At 52.2% G+C, this 17,337-nt stretch overlaps 1 protein-coding gene across 1 annotated transcript in view; it reads left to right on the forward strand.

Annotated features, from left to right (window-relative positions):
* Nucleotides 1–5,333: 5,333 nt before the first annotated feature.
* Nucleotides 5,334–17,337, forward strand: part of LOC126570713 (uncharacterized) — a 21,707-nt gene continuing 9,703 nt past the window's right edge. The window contains 9 exon segments of the mRNA XM_050228714.1: nucleotides 5,334–5,405; nucleotides 7,593–11,260; nucleotides 11,337–11,690; nucleotides 11,821–11,975; nucleotides 14,488–14,525; nucleotides 14,659–14,746; nucleotides 16,236–16,310; nucleotides 16,412–16,563; nucleotides 16,658–16,725. Of these exon segments, the coding sequence (XP_050084671.1) occupies nucleotides 7,903–11,260; nucleotides 11,337–11,690; nucleotides 11,821–11,975; nucleotides 14,488–14,525; nucleotides 14,659–14,746; nucleotides 16,236–16,310; nucleotides 16,412–16,563; nucleotides 16,658–16,725 (4,288 nt within the window). The 5' untranslated portion in view covers nucleotides 5,334–5,405; nucleotides 7,593–7,902.

Genomic DNA, 17,337 nt, shown 5'->3' on the forward strand with positions numbered 1-17,337 from the left:
ATATTAAGTGTTCCAATTAAGCTTTAGTTCGTTCGATCCAGCGTTGTACCAGCAATCTTTGGCGCTCCGCTACCACCGAGTGGTGAAGTGATGCCCATCTTGCATCTCTCAAACAAAAACAAACTTTCTCTTTCGTGCGCTCTCTCTCTCTCTCTCTCTCTCTCTCTCTCTTTCTACATTCCCTTTCTTTTTGTCACAATTTTATTTTCTATTCTTACGATCACTTCTCCTTTGATTGCTGCTGCTGCGACTACTTTTTCGACTACTTTTTCTACTCTACTCGAGCTATCAGTGTGTCTGTTGTGTATGTGTCTGTTACTTTGCTTTTCATGGCTCTTCCCACCTACACCCGCCTCCTCCCTCCCAAACCCCCCTTTCCCCAATGAATACCTTCCTTCAACAGTATTCTCCCTAAACCCGCGAAAGAATGCAAATGGCGGCCCGCTCGAAGAGCGCCCTCTCACTCAATCATTGCCTTTCTTTTCTTGCCATTCCATTAATCATGTTCTATCTTCTGTGTCACTCTCTTCCCAAAACAAAAAAAAAAAAAAACCATTCTCGCCCGCGCCCGAACGAACGCGACTGAATTCTCAATTCATTTGCCCCCCCCCCCCCCGAAAAAAAAAAACAAACAAAAATCTCACACGCGGGCAGGCACGAAAGAGCATCTCCGGTCCGGTGATCGACGATGACGGGCTCAAGCGCCTAAACTCGAACCTTTTCGGTAACTCGCTCAACTACTTTTGCGATCTGTCCCAGAACAAGGAGAACTTTATCGCCGCCTCGTCGTTCTACCTGAACGATCGCGATCGTGCCCACCACCACCACCACCAACGTCACCACCACCACCACCACCACCACCATCACAACGACGACGACGACGACGACGAAGACGACGCGAACGACTACTGCTACAGTGACTTTTTCATGACCTCATCGATCACGCTGTCGAGTAGAAAGATCAAGAAACTGCCGAAAATTCAAACCATTGCTAACCACCCCAGACCATCCCAGTCGATGTCTTTTATCGCAGCGGACGTTAACGCGGCGTACCGGAACTTTTCCATGGTGGCCGAAGCACCGTACAACGATGGTACAACGCAGCAGCAGCACCAGCACCAGCACCAGCGCCAGCAGCGCCAGTCCCAGGCTGCAATCGGGTACTATGAGCCCGACGAGTACCTTGGTGACGTCGGTGGGGACAGTTATTCCTCCTCCTACGGCACCGATGGTACCGGGCGGCAGGGTTTCTGCAATCACAACCCCATCTACAGCGAGCAGATCGACAATAACAACGGGAGTACGCACGTTGGCGCAGCGCTCCTACAGAACGGTGAGCACGGACGAACGTACAACGGTACCAACAGCAAATCGTCCCTCTCATCCGCGCTAACCACGATGAAAAAGCAGCTACCAATGATACAGCCCAGTACCGGGCACGCAGAATCCCTTGGCTACCCGTACAAACCGCAGCACTACCCAACCAACAGCGCCAGCAGCAACAGTCCGGGCCAGGGTGGTGGCCGGGATGACGTCAGTATGCTGCACAACGGTCACCGGGAGCAGTACGGGTACGGTGGTGATTTCGGAGGACCGACGGCCACCACGGAACCGCTCACCAACCTCAGCAAACAGCAGCAGCAGCAGCAAAGGCCAACGCTGATGAACGATCGTGTGACGGCACTGAAAAGCCGCAGCCGTAGCAGTACGCCGGTGTCGGCGAGCAGTGGTGGTGGAGGTGGTCGTAGCGATTACAGCAGCTCCACCAACACCACCACCAACACCACCACCCCAACCACCACCACCACCACCACCACCACCAAGCAGCAGCAGCAATCACCGTACGACTCGTACCAGGGCTACGATGCGATGAATCTGGCCGTCTCGAATGCCGTCTCCTCGTCGGGGATCACCGCCGCCGCCGCCGCCACGGGGTCCACCAGCATCACCAGCTCTTCCGCCGCTTCCGCTTCGCCCAAGCTACTGCCGGCGAAACCGAGCGTCGGTGGAAAGGGGCCGGCAGCGGCAACGGGCACGAGCAGCTACCTGGCGAGCCCGGACAAGAAGGGATCGTTACCGCTGGCACCGCTGTTGCGAAGATCGCCAGACTCACGCACGCTCGATAGCTCGATGTACGGTGGTTACGATGATGGTGGTGGTGGTGGTGGTGGTGGTGGTGGTAGTGATGGTTACGAACAGCAGCAGCAGCAGCAGCAGCGTTCGAGCACCAAATACCAACACCAACATCCGGATCTGGTGGACGAGAGTGAGTACGATGGTGGTGCGTTGCTGTACGACGATGAGGACGATGATATCGATGCCGATCAGTACGGTGAGGATGATCACCATTACCACCACCAACAGCATCACCACCAACAGCATCAGAACCAACACAGCTTACCATCGTCCACGTCGTCGGCCAAGAAGCTACCGAAGCTCGACACCAAAAAGCATCTTCATTTTTTCGACGAACGCGAAGAGTGCTTCGACGAGGAGCTGGAGGAGCTGGAGCAGGCGAACGCGGCCAAACAATCGCTGGCCGGCGCTGGCACCGGCACTGGTGCCAGTGCTAGTGGTGGTGGTGGTGGTGGTGGCACCACCGGTACCGGAAGCTCCCTAGCACCCCTAGGTGCGTCCGCCAGTACCGTCGCGCTGCTCGAGCACGGTTACGACGTCAAGGCGGACAAGCTGGACGTGCTGACGGGGGGCGGTGGTGGTGGTGGTGGTGGTGGCGTCAACGATATCGGCACCATCCCGGTCACCATCTCCGGCTCGACAATCATCGGCGGTGGTGGAGGGAGTGCCGGCACCAACACTACCGGCCCGGACAGTACACTCAACGGCATCGTGACCGACATATCGAAGGACATCACGCAGCAATCGCAGCAACCGTCGGTGCCGCTGCAGCAGGGCAAGCGCGATAACTTTAACGCACGCGACAAGTGGCTGTGGGCGTACGATCAGATCATAAACGTGAGTAAATGCACACACATGCTCTACCGACACAGCATACTTACGAATGCTCCTCCGCGCAGATTTGTACTTTTTTTTTTTGCGGTTTTTTTTATTTTGGTTTTTGGGGGGGCCAGCGATTTAACAGCTGACAGTTCGGTGACGGAGCTTACAGGGTGTACCAAAAAAAAAAAAAAAAAAAAAAACAAAATGTAAGAAAATCCTTGATCGAAGTTTAAAGCCAAGTTTGGCACGTTTGCTACTGGTTTAAAATATCTAAATGGGCCCTCTGTGGGTCATTGTGTGTCAAAAACAAACAAAAGTAGCGGAAATGTTGTCGGTCTGCTTTCCCCAAATTAATTTCTCCAAGCGGTTAAGAATTCGCGCGATTTTGGCTGATTTTTCATGGAAACCCTCAGCCCAAAAATGTGTAGCATATATCAATAGTTTTGCTTTTTTTTTTGTTCTTCTTTACAATGCTTTTTACATTTTTCAAAAATACTAACTACAAACAAAGATATAACAAAACCAGTCGAACAAGGTACGAAAAGGACGTTTCTTCACGCTTCTCAGGTGCACAACTCCATTATTTTTGGCCATAAAACCATAAAATAGGCCTCAAAAGTTGTTTCTAGGATTAAACGAACTGAAATGCATCGTTGAAATTGAGAGCAAAAATGGCTATTTGATTATCGTGGAGTAAAAACTGTGCAATACCATAGAATAAAATGCATGAGGGTGGATACAATTTTTTGTGCGTACTTATTCGTACCATGATCGACTGTTTTTGTAATATCTTTGGTTCTAGGAAATATTTTTGGAAAATGTAAGAAGCATAGTAAAGAGGAATAAAAAACAAATCTTTTTATATGTGATACACACTTTTATGCTCCAGGTTTTTTTTTGAAAATCAGTGATAATGTTAATTGCTTGCAAGGGGTGGATAAACTGTTTCTGCCTACTGTAGGTGTCCAACTTAGAAGACCAGATCTTTTGCACGACAATTTTGTGTACATCATTTGATAGATATGAGTCTCACGAACACACCAATACCCCATAATGCCATACTGGTGTTAGGAAAAAGTCTAAAACAAAACAGAGAAATGAACAATATTCTCCGTTCTTTTAATGGTACACCCTGTATATCTGCATCACTAAACAGTTTCATATTTTCATAGAGGTCGAATGTCGCTCGCTTCAACAATATTTTTACCGTTTCCTGCTCTTTTAATCGGTTTATTGAGCCAATTAAACATCAAATATTACGAATCCCCCCCTGGAATCTGTGCAATTGAATAGAGATGTCGATCGGTGTCAGCAACAGACAGCAACAGCAAAAAAACAAACACAACTGCTTCGGGGCCAAGCAGTGACATTTTTGCTGTCGCCACCTAATTAATATTCCTTCGAGTTACTGTGTCCTCCGGTGTCCCTATTGTCCGGCCTGTCAAATGGTGTATTGAGCGTCGCGCGCGCGGTTCACTCCTGTCCTGTCAATGTCGCTGTCAAAAGCGTGGCGCTAGCGTGGCGTGGGCTTAGCTGAGGGGCGAACACGGATCACGTGGGCACGTCCCTTCGGTTTGCTGTTCTTCGTTTAAGGCTACTACTCCCTTTTCGCTCTCTCTCTCTCTCTCTCTCTCTCTCTCTCTCGTTTTCGCTCTCTGTGTCTTGCCACTCGTCCCAAGATTAGACATCGCTCGATTTAGTAGCCCGTGGTTGCCTGGTGCTCTGGTGGCTGAGACAGGGTCCTTGAGATGGATTGTTCCGTTCCGCTACTCTTTCGTATTCTCTTTCTCTCCCTTTATCGCTTTCTCTCTTAGTAAGTAATCAATGAAGGTTGTTGCTGCTGCTGCTGGTTGGCCAGCAAAGCCTCACATGGCAAATCGTTTATTGAGAGTACGGAGCTCCCACAGAGAGAGAGAGAGAGAGAGAAAGAGAGAGAGAGAGAGAGAGAGAGTGCAGAGTGCGAGGAGCAAGGACACCGTGATGGTGCTGAATGCTTTGTTGTTCTTTTGGCAACACTAGCTCAGCTTGACCTGTTGATGTGCGTTGCGCTTGCGTTGAAAAAATTGATTTTCCTCCCACCACTTTCTCTCCACCTAGAGTTTCCACCGCTCTCTCTCTCTCTCGAATCCTTTACTCACCCACGGCTTGCAGTAGGCTCTCTCGCTCTCTCTCTCTCTCTCTCTCTCTCTCTCTCTACAGCGCGCAGTTGACTCTCTCGCAAAAATAAAACACAAAACACCATGCGCCTCCATGCGCCTCTATTGGGCACCCACCATGCGTCTCCATCTCGTTCGTTCGTTCGTTCGTTCGTTCGTTCGCTCGTTCGGGGTTGGCACTACGTGTGGTGCGTTGGTTCCAGCAGTCGTTCTCGTTGCGTTGGCTGGTGTGCTACTCAAAGTGTCCCGATCGGTATCGGCGTCACCGATCCGCTCCCACAGTCTGGTTTGGTGCGTCTTCTCCCCGTCTCTCTCTCTCTCTCTTTGTCAAAGCGATGGGTCCTCGCCCTCGCCCGGCAGATCCAACACTCCAGGTGCAGCACCAGCAGCACCAGGAGCAGTGCATTGCACCATACCAGCAATCGAGCAAACAGCATTGAAAGGGGAAACATTCATAATTGATGTGGATGTGGATGTGGATGTGGTGGTAGAGACCCTCTGCTCACCGATTGACATCCTTCGCAGCCTGGGCCGTGCATTCGAGGCTGTGCAGCGAGGCCCTGCGAGTTGCTGCGGTTGCGTTTGACAGTTGCTATCCCTCCCAATCGCGTTTGTGCGTGTGCTTGTGCATGTCAACGGGTGTCCTGTGTGTGTGTGTGTGTGTGTGGGTGTGTGCGCACCCATTTCCAAACCGCGAACATTTCAAGCCCAAAGTCCCAAGCCGCGCCCGCAGTGGTGCCCCTGCATTACGCTACGTCGCCGTGTACCGTGCGTGCTTTCGCGCGCGCGCGCGCGCGTGTGTGCGTGTGTGTGTGTGTGTACCAAGACATGCCCACACATACTGTCTTGGGGTGGAGTGATGAAAGGGGAAGCACAGAATATTTATCGACATCATCTCACGGGACCAGAAGCGCACACGAAGCGCCACGTTGGTATCCGTGAATTCACCGTCCATTGGATTTAGGGACGCCACCCGTTCCCGTGACACGTCGCTGGAATGTCACTCTCCACTGCTGCGACTGTCCTGTGCTTAACGCCCCCCCCCCCCCCCCCCCCCCCCCCAAAAAAAAGCCCATCCTGTAGGGAGCCCAGTGAAACTCTCGAGTGCCACAAGAAGAAGAAGAAGAAGAAGAAGAAGAAGAAGAAGAAGAAAACTAACAAGAGGAAGGAAAAAGGGAAACAGGAGCAGCTTTGTTGAAGGGTGGAAGGGTGTTTTTTTTCTCTCTTCAACCCCCAAACACATCCTCTCGCGCGATTAATAAATGAGGCTCTAGATCGCATTAGAGCAGGGTTTCTGCGTGTAGCGTGGCGTTCTTTGCGAGCGGAAGAGCGCAGTTCGACATCGGCATCAGCGCCAGACAGGCGACGGCCTTGCGCCGTCAGTGAGAGCGAGTGAGAGTGTGGAGCGAGAGGATGAAGAGGATTTTAGTAACACATACAAGTGAGATAAAGAGCAGGCCGCAGGTTGAAAATGTAGAGAGAGAGAGAGAGAGAGAGAGAGAGAGAGAGAGAGAGAGAGAGAGAGCTTCGTGAATAGGAGGAAAAAAAAACAGGGACAGGAAGAGAAAGTGAGAGAGAGAAAAGAAGAAAGCGAGCGAATGAGAGCGCATTTGTGTATTGAGCGAGAGCGAGTTTTAGAACGGGAACGGCTGAGAGAGAGAGAGAGAGAATCCCCGAATGTATACAAGTGTGCGCGGGTAGGAGGAGATGGCTGAAGAGTCCTTCTAATACGGTAAAACAGAAGTGGAATGGCGCCCCGTAACAACGCCTCGGTTCAGAGCGATCCTTCGGGCTGCTGGCTTTGAACCACACTGCGCTGAAGAAGGCGCTCAGAAGGCGCTGCAACTATACTCCTTGGCTAGGCTCAGTAGGGCCCGTCGGTCTTTCGTTCACGTACCACGTGAACCAATCACGCGATAAGCACCGTCCAGTGGACGTACTGTGCTGGAGATTCCACTCTCTCTCTCCCTCTCTCCCTCTCTCTCTCTCTTTTTCTCTCGTGTGAAATCGTCAGCGCTCTGCTCTCGAATTGATATCCGTTCCGTTCCGTTTCGCTACGACCAGCTCAGCAATCAGTCGCCAGTTTCAATCGCCAGCAAATCAAAGCAAAGGGTGAACTCTTCCGCTAGGTCCTTGAAGACACTTCGCGTCTGTGTATGTGTGTGTGAGAGAGAGAGAGAGAGAGAGAGAGAGTGAGTGAAAAAGAGAGGTAGTAGTAGTAGTAGTGGTAGCGGTAGAGGCATCCCCAGACACCAGTGTTGTTTCCAAACCAAAACGGATCAATTTCGCTATCAATTTCGAGATCATCTATCAAAAAAACAAAAAAAAAAAAAAAAGGGGGAACCACAACCGGGAAGTGGACCACAAATTGTGTGTGGTCGCTCTCACTCTCTCTCACACTCTCTCTCTCTCTCTCTCTCTCTGCTGCTGCTATCAATTGCCCCGTTGCCATCCATCCTCTTGGTTTCTCCACCGCAGATTCGCCGACGGTTGGCTGTACGCTTGGAAAGCGAACGAACGCTTTGAGGAAACTAATCCACCGGCCCAAAAACCCAACAAAATCTATAGTTGCATAAATGTGAAGTAACACGCTCTCTGTGTTTGTAATCACGTGTAGCGGTGCTGTGTGTGTGTGTGTGTGCCTGCGTGGCTCTCGGTGCGTGTTGACCTGCCGGATGAGTGCCGGAGCGACGGTGAGCTTGCTAGCTGAGCGCTGAGGGAAGCGCAGGTTTCGCTCTCATCGCGGTTTCCCCCCGCCCCCCCGCCCCTTCGCAGCGCCATCGCCATCATGGACGAGAACGAGGTGATGGCGGCGTTCATGTGGAGCAAACACTCGAAGGAGATGTACACGAACCAGGGCCTGAAGGACCTGCACCATCTGCACCAGGACTTTATCATCAACGACTACACCGACAAGATAGCGACCAACATCGATCTGCTCGACACGGAGCTCAAGTTTGCGTGGGCGGCACTGAACCTGTTGAACGAGGAGTACACCAAGATGTCGGAGAAGGTGTTCAAGCTGCAGTCGCTCAACATATCGCAGCAGCGGATCGTGCAGAATCTGCAGTTTATGGAGGAAAACCGGAAGGCGTACCTGGACATGATACCGGACTACGCCAAGCACCACGAGTACTCGCTGCAGGAGCAGTCCCGGCTCCGGCAGGACCTCGAGTATCGCGATCGCATCAACGAGGCCCTCAATACCGGTCTCATACCACTGCAGGAGGACGAGCAGGAGGAGCAGGAGTATCTGCTGATGCAACAGCAGCACCAGCAGCAGCACCAGCAACAGCATCAGCAGCAGCTCCACCAGCTACAGCAGCAGCAACAGGAGCAACTGCTGTTCCAGCACCAGCTACAGAGCTCGATGCAGATGCTGCACACCGCATCCCAGCAGGCGGTGTACGATATGAATCAATCGCTCGAGCAACAGCGCCTACAGCTGCACCAACACCAGCAGCACCACTTTCTGCAGCAGCAGCAGCAGCAGCAGCAGAACCTACAGTACGAGCAGCAGTACCTGGCGATGCAGCGGAACCTGAGCAATGTGCCGGAAGCGCTGCAGGAGCAGTACGCCAAGCTGCTCCAATCACACCTGGAAGCGGACGCGTACGCCCAGCCGTTACTGGCGCGTGCTACCGCTACGACCACTGCTGCTGCTGCTCCGGCTGCTGCTGGCGACGGCGATTTGACCGGGCGGCTCTCAACGAACCCCTTCCTGCCCGGGACGGCCGACGGTGGCCCCCGCGGGGGGTTGCTGCATCCCATCGACACTGCGGCCGACAGTGCGGCGACGATCGAGGAACAGCTGCGCACCTCCTTCCTGAACCACGCCAAACAGCTCGAGCTCGAGTTTGGCGAGGCGGCGAGAACGCCGCGGAACGGTCGCACTGCGAAACCGTACCCGGCCGACCGGCACGGGCGGGAGCTCCAGGGCGACGAGGTCCGGGAGCTGATCAACAAGATCATGAGCGAGGAGGACGTGGCGTCGCTGAGCAGCGACGAGATGGATCGGGTCCGGTGCTTCATGGCGAAGCACTGCACCGAGCTGATGGACGCGTTCGACGATGAACTGCACCCGGCCGTCTACCCGGTGAAGGCGGCTGAGCTGCTGGTTGCGCGCACCAGGCAGCCGCTGCTGCAGCCGCTAGTACCGGAAGGGTTGGCCACACTCACCCAGGACGATCTGCTGACGGTCGAGAACGGTACGATCACGATCCAGGGCAGTGGGTCCGAGGGTGACTTCCGGTTTAACCGGCACGCTCATGCGACGGCCGCCGCTACCGACGCCACGCTGATGGTGCCCGAACGATCGCCCGAAAAGCTGATGGAGTTCTCACCGTTCGGCTTGCAGTCGGTGACCACGGCCGCCCTGACGGTGGGGAAGGGTGATACGGATAGGGTGGGAGACCTAGCGGAGGCCGGTGGTGTGGGTGAAGCCTTGGGTGAACGGGCGCTACCACGCAACGACGCGGAAACTATCATCAACAAGGTCCGGGCGGACCACCCGGAGGTGCCAGCCGCCGCCGCCGCCGCCGCCGCCACCGCCGCCACGTGTCAGCAGGGACCGGAAGCGGCGCCAGTGTCCCCGAACATCACCACCACGATCCCGATGACGTTCGCCTGTACCAACCTGGCCGGACTGTCGGGTGCCACCGCTGGTGGTGGTGGTGCCTTCCCCACGATGCGGCCCAACATAACCGAGGCGCTCGAGATGACGTCGGTGTGCGTGGTATCGCAGACCAGCAGCAGCCGCCAGCACCACCAGCCGACGGCCGGTGTGTCGAGTGTTTCGGCTGCTGCTGCTGCTAGCATCACCGTTGCGGCCGCGGCCACCACCACCACTACCACCTCCCGTAAAGCCAGCCTAACGAGCCAGCCAACGGGGAACGGTGGTGAGACGACCAGCACCGATACGGCCGCGATCCTGCAGGCCATCATTAGCCGCCGCGGGTCGAGCGCGGCTGAACCAGGGCTGTCCACCAGTCCACCGACCTTCCAGCCACTGCCGGGCCAAACTTCCATCACCGATTCACCCGAAATGCAAGCGATCTACGACAGTTTGTCGCGCAAATCGAGCATCCCGACGCTCAGCGATCCCGGTACGTTCTTTCCCTCGCTCGATATTACCGATTCCGGGTACGCGGACACCAGTGACACCAGTTACGCGCTCTTCTCCGCCTCCGTTTCGTTGCCGATCGGGTGTGGGGGCAGTGGAACGGGCGCACCGGTTAGTTTGCCGGATTTCTCGACGCTGTCGGCGGCCCTTTCCAACGCTAACCTGACGGCGGACAACAACTCGGACTGCTCGTCCCTGTTTCCGCCCGCCTCGATGAACTCGTCCGGTATTAGTGAGGCGTCGGCGGATGTCGGCCTGTCGGTGGGGTTTCCGATCGTCAGTACGGTGAGCCTGCCCCCGCCAGCCCCCGCTAGCAGCGAGGGTAAGGAGGTGGGACCGGCGATGGTGGGGAAACTGGCGGCGTTACCGCCGCTATCCGCAGCGCCCGCCATGGCGGCACTGGTGGAAAGTAAACCGGTCGCTGAGGCGACCCTAACCTCAAACAGTGCTGCTGCTGCTGCTGCTGCTGCTGCTGCTGTGCCGGTTGCACCAGCGCCAACGGTGCTCAGTAAGACCGCTGCGGTTGCTGCTAGCCAGCAGCCAGTGGCTGCAGCTGTACCACAGCCACCGGTTAAGCCACAGCCACAACAGCAGCAGCAACCGCCTACCATGATACAGAGCGAACAGCAACAGCAACAGCAGCAACAGAAAGGTGGCTTCTTTCAAGCAACCACCATCAACCTGGGTGGCTTCTTCAACAAGGTCAACAAGAACCTGGTGCACCAGGAGAGCACCGACAGCACGATCGGTGCCAAGTCGAAATCCTTCTTCGCCTCCATGAAGAGCTCCTTCAGTCTCGACTCATCGAAAGCGTCGGTCGACGAGGGAGACGCGGCAGCAGCACCAGCAGCACCAGCAGCAGCAGCAGTGACAGCAGTGCCACAACAACAACCGTCGCAGCCGCCACAAGCCGCCGCCGGAGCCGCCGGAGCCGCCGGAGCCGCCACCACAGCAGCAACAGTGGACGATGGCGGCCCGGTCGCTCTCAGCGATGGTGCGCTGGCCGTCTCCCCGGTCGGTCTAGGTGAGAACCAAGAGGACCGGACTTTGTAAACCGCAGCGCACCGCTGGTTTGACGGCCTTCGGTCGGTCTCTTGCAGATAAGCTGCCCAGCCCGGACGAGACGTACCGTGAGGTGCAGCCACCGGTGCAGGCCGGGCGTTACCCGTTACTGCAGTCGCCACCGAAGGAACAGCAGCAGGAGTACGTTGGACAGCCGGGGACGGGTGCGGTGACGGCTGGCAACGGCGAACGGGAGCCCGGTACTCCGATCGACGAACTAGCGGACGGCTACGGACCGGGATCCGGTGAGCTGGATGAGCAGCAGCAGCAGCAGCAGCAGCAGCAGCAACAGGATGGGCTTGGTGAGCCGTGTACACCTGGTGGTGGGCCGACCGCACCACAAACGGCCACCCAGCGTCGCCAGAGTCTGTTCCGTGCTCAGGGTAGTGAAGGTATACGAAGAAGAAGAAGAAGAAGAAGAAGAAGAAGAAGAAGAAAAAAACACCAGGAGTCACCTAACGTCACCGTTTCTTTTTCCCCCACCCCCCCACCCCCCCCCCCCCGCGCCTCTCTTTTTTGTAGACGGTGAGGGTGGCAGCAAGTGGAAGCTGCTGAAAACGCTCAAGGAGAAGCGTATCGAAGAGAAGCAGAAGGTGGCCGAAGTCGGTGAGTCGTTCGATGACGAGCCCGGTCTGTTCAAAAAGGTGGACGTAAGTGGCAAGATCGAGGAGCCCGAGGTAAATGACGCAACCGGCGCTGCAGTGCCAGTGCCTGTGCGGTGGTGGCGAAGTGAAACAAAAACCCCGTTTTCTTGACAGAAAGCACACTCACCACTACCACAGCCCCACCCAGTACCCTGCCAAGCCCTTTCTCCGCATCGCTCCCTTATTCCACGATTCCCCCCCCCCTCACCAATACTACCCGATGCTTTCAAATATGCAGGGTGAGGCACAAAACAAAACGCTGCAACACATGGAAAACGTCGTATCTTTTTCCATTTTTTTTTTGTTTGAATTTTTTTTCATTTGGGTAAAACCAAAAAAAAACCGTTGGGAATTTTATAAACGTTCAGAATTGGCTTAGCTTTTTTTTCGGTGTGTTACTTTTTTAATGAATTTAATGGTCTTGACAGTCCGCGATCCAATTGATTAATTCACATTTAAATGCTGGAAGGCTCTCAACCACTTGTGGTTTTGCTACCAAAATAAAAAAAAAAACAAAAAGAAAATAACACCAGTGAACTCCATCAAGAATAACTTTTTTTCCTGACAATTTCCCACTAACATGCTTTTATGTACTTATAAACCATAGAATGAGCGACCACTGGAAAAAATCTGCCACCTGTCAGACGAGTGGTTTAGAAATGGCAGCAGTTTGAACTGTGTTGCAATTTTTTTGCCTCACCCTTTATACCTTTATATATATACTACTATTACTACTGTACCCTTAACCTAACAAACTCGTGCGATCAGTTGACCCGGATGATCTAGAGCAAGTCCCTGATCCGAGAAGGCAGCACTAAGACTTGAACGATACATAAATGTTGATGATAATAACGATAACAATGATGATGATGATGATGATGCTGATAATAATAATAATAATGATAACAATAAGCATAAGAATAGTAGAACGAAGCGTTAATAAGTACAATAATAAGAATAATAATAACAAACAAAACAAACCAACAAGCAAACTATATATATATATATATATATCGACGGCGCGCCTATCGCGCATTGTTTTGCGTTGTGCAAAGCGGTTGTTCCCATTTGCTACTACCACAACCACCACCACCACCACCTCCACCACCACCACCACCACCACCACTACCACCACCAGCGCGGTTTTCCGTACGAAAGTATTCAAGCGTTCCGCGTGATTCAAGCGTTGCGCACTCATCCTTTTCCCTACCAATCGCACCTGTGTGCGTGTGCGTGTCTGTGTGTGTACATGTGTCTGTGTGTGTGTGTGTGTGTGTTTCTTAGTTTTGATCCAAGATCCCTACCAACCCTTCTTCCACGAGGGAAAAGGGGGTGTAACGTTGCATCTTCGCGCGCACACTAACACCTACGGTTGTAATTGTGCCGAGTGTGCGTGCACGTTTGTCGTATGTGTGAGCGTGTACGTGTGTGTACGCTAGAAACACCCCCCCCCTTCCCTTCCCTTTCCTTTCTTCCCCATCTCCTCTTCCCTCTCTCACTCACTCACTGTTTGTGACACCCGTTTTATTCTTTTGTTTTGTTTGAAAACTTGGAAAAGGATTAAGCTTTCCTGTTTCTGTTTCTGCTCCTGTCCATCCCAATCCGTCCCCAATTTCCCCCCCCCCTTTTTGTCGTTGTGTTCCGTTTGCGTTGAGTTGCGTTGCGTTGCGTTGCGTTGCGTTGAGGCTAAGTGCGTTTGAGTTTGTCGTTTGCGCTGCCGCTATAGAAGAGAAAAGAGTGTCGGAATGGAAGGAGAAGGAAGAGGAAGAGGAAGAAGAAAAAGAAGGGCCTGGTAGAGGTAAGACCTAGTGTTACTATGTAGCCCTACGTTTCGCAGTTATGGTCTCGTCTACATCTCATTCCCTGCCTCCCTGCTTCACCACCACCACCACCACCACCACCAGATTCCATTTGCTACTACATCTTTCTCGTAGTGCGTCGTAGTACAGCGTCTGACGTTTCGCCTCCCATTACCAGGCCCAAGCGACCCCAAACACCACTACCACGAGGGCCTTAGAGACCTTAATCAATCATTTATATTCCGACTCCCAAAAAAAAAAACAAAAACAAACACCCCGGCCCCTGCGGCCCGTTTTATTCATCGAGAACATTTTGAAGTAGCGCACGTTGGTGGCACGGTCCCACCACAAACAGCCGGCGTAGGCTAGGCTCTCCGTATGAGTGAATTTTTTAGGTTTTTTTCCGTTTCCGCCTTCGTCTTTTTTTTTTTTTTTTGGGTATTAGCGTAGTTGCAGTTGGTTGAACCGATTGGAAGCCTGTTCACCGATAAATCTATCGATATCTCCCGCCCCCCCCGTTTTCTGTAATCCTGTAATAACTGTGCGGAGTGAGCATTCTCATGGTCAGCATGATCTCGCACCGCGATCGATCGATCGATCGATCGAGATGGCGCGTGTTATGGCGCGCCTTTGTGTGCGTTTGTTTGGGCGCGCTGCTAATCGCGTCTCGTTGTGTCCTTTTTATCTTTCTTCTCGTGCGCCATTTCATCGTCTGGTTTCACCTCGTTGCCACCACGACAACACAGAAGCGCAACGGAACGGTTGATAGCGGACGCAACAATGGGTGAGTGAGCTTTTGAGGGCCGGCTGGCAGGATTTTTGGCACAACAACAATAAACCCGGTAAATAATAACCTAATTGTCGACTTTTTCTCTCTCTCTCTCTCTCTCTCTCTCTCTCTCTCTCTGTTTCTTTAGACTGGGAGACAATACGTTCTATAGCAACATCGACAGCATGCCCGACATTCGGCCCCGGAGGAAATCCATACCGCTGGTTTCGGAGCTGGTAAGTGGTTCGTGGAGTCGCACCGGTGGAGTGCTGTGGGCTGGCTCCATTCACCGGCGACAATCACGTTGCCTCCCCCCCCCCCCCCCCCATCCCAACTCCCCCTTAAGGGGGGACTTCGGTATTTAATTTTTATTTGTGACACATGTTTTGAAATGTCTTTCCCTGAAAGCTTATCCTTTCAAGAGTATTGTGTAAAAGATTTGGATCAATCGAGGAAAAAAAAATTTGAAATTTTTCACACGTAATCTGTACACTACTTTCCAAGTAACCTCGTCGAGATGTAATTAATATTGTTGATAGTTTTTTTTCAAAGAAATCTGTGAAGTTCGTTTTTTCTGGCAGAATCGCAAAAAGCATCACTTTTTCAACTTCAAAAATCTGCCAAAAAACGAAAAATTCGAATATCAACAAAATCTCTCCTGCGCTACCTGGATAAACTTATAATCTTTGAAACGAGTATCGATTTGTATTTTTCTGATGACCCGTCACGCAGCTACAATGGGCACCGGGAAAAAGTATCTATTCGAAGACACGACTGCCTAAAATTGAAGGCATCGATTCATTTTTCAATTAATGTTGCTCAAAACAATACCAAATATTCTTCAAAAGTTGTAGATTATTATGTCATTTACTTGAAAAAATAGAGTTGAATTGCTACGTCACAAAAAATCGTTAAAAACGGGCCTTTTTTCGAGCCCGAAAATACCGAAGTCCCCCCTTAACTGTGTGATGTGATTGGATTCGATGTGAAAGCCCGAGCCCGACTCCGACTTCCCATTGCAAACCAGCGCACACTCCAGCCCCTCTTAGCATCTCTTCATGCTCTCCTTCTTCTTCTTCTTCGTGGTCGTCTGGAGATCCCTTGACCCCATTGCTGACACATTCACGTTGCTCTTGTGTCTTTTCCGGTGTCTGCCCCATCGTTTTCTCTCTTTCTCTCTCTCTCTCTCTCTCTCTCTCTTCCTTCCCTTTACTTTTATGTATTTATGTGTATGTGTGTCTGTGTGTGTTTTTTGTGATCGATGTCGAATGTCCACCCCGGTCTCGCCGTACCGTACGATCATTGGCCGTGATCCAACCCCCCGCCCGAATGGAATGACCCCCGCCCCCACCGCCTGCAACCGACTGTCGACTGTTGGCCCGATCGAAACCGATTCTCCGTGTTTTCTCCGATGCTTGGCCCTGCCCGCCATCATTTATCGTCCACCCCCACCCCCACCCCCCCCTGGCCACCCGTTCCTCGACACCTCAACAACATGGACAGGTCCTCAAAGTAAGTGTTTTGACGTTTTTTTTTTTTTGTTCAGTTTCAATTTTCTGTGGCATTGTTTTAAGTTTCGTGGCGCTGAATGCTCGCTCCGAGTATGCCATTCCTGGATGACATGCCAGTTTAAATCGTTTTTAATTGGCGACCACCACAATCACTACTAATACCAGTACCGCTCTCTCGCTCTCCCCCAAATGGCAAACAAAACAAATGGCGTAGACAATGGCGGCGACGAAGCGTAACGCTGGCTTGACGTCGGCGGTACCGCGCGCCACCTTAAACGACGAAGAACTGGTAAGAGACACGACACGCTCCAACCAGGGCGCACCCAGTGACCGCACGTTCCAACGTTGTTTCGATCGTTCGTTTTTTTTTTTTGTTTTTTTTTGTTGCAGAAAATGCATGTATATAAGAAAGCGCTGCAGGCGCTCATCTATCCGATTTCGTCGACCACACCGCATAACTTCGTCCTGTGGACGGCCACCTCGCCGACGTACTGCTACGAGTGCGAGGGTTTACTGTGGGGTATCGCCCGCCAGGGTGTCAGGTAGGTGGAGGCGCCCGGCCGGCGTGGCGGAGTGGTACCGAACACTAACACGCGTGATCTCCCCGTTTTTTTTTTCATCGCCTATCGCTTCCAGGTGTACGGAGTGTGCGGTCAAGTGTCACGAGAAGTGTAAAGATCTGCTGAACGCGGACTGTTTGCAGAGTAAGTTTTTAACCCTTACCTACTGTTACCTTCGGACCATTTGGTCCATTTTTCAATCGTCTTGAAATTTTCCATATGGTGCTAGTTTTAGCAAATAAGCATGAATATACATTTAAGTTCATAAACAGTATGAAAGGGTTCGAAAAAAAAAAACAAAAACATACTAATTTTACCCTCGTCCGTCCCTCGTTTCGGTCCATAGTACATTTTCCTCATAATATAGCTATGCAGTAGCTATTGGTGGGAAGATTCCTGTGGTTCATGTGATCCATAACATTTCTCTATGATTTCTGCACACAAATACACCACACGCGGTACATGAAGGTGATGATCGAATGATTGTCAATAATTCATCTGATAAAGCTAAAGTGTCGGTGATCGTTACTTCAAGCCCTATTTAGCCGGTCTGGATGGCATATACTGGCGAATAGAACACCGGTCCTCGGAATGCCGCTAGTTGCTTGTCAATTGTTACATTTTCACGGCAGTTTTAGAATTCGTAGAACACATTTTCATGGCACTTGTAGAAGAACTTCTACCTCTCGATCCAACAATCTCGAATCGGAGTGATTTTATCGGTGCTACGGTTTTGTCTTCGTCTATCGACATCGA

The sequence above is a fragment of the Anopheles aquasalis genome, chromosome X, assembly GCF_943734665.1.
Source record: "Anopheles aquasalis chromosome X, idAnoAquaMG_Q_19, whole genome shotgun sequence".
Taxonomy (NCBI): Eukaryota; Metazoa; Arthropoda; class Insecta; order Diptera; family Culicidae; genus Anopheles; species Anopheles aquasalis.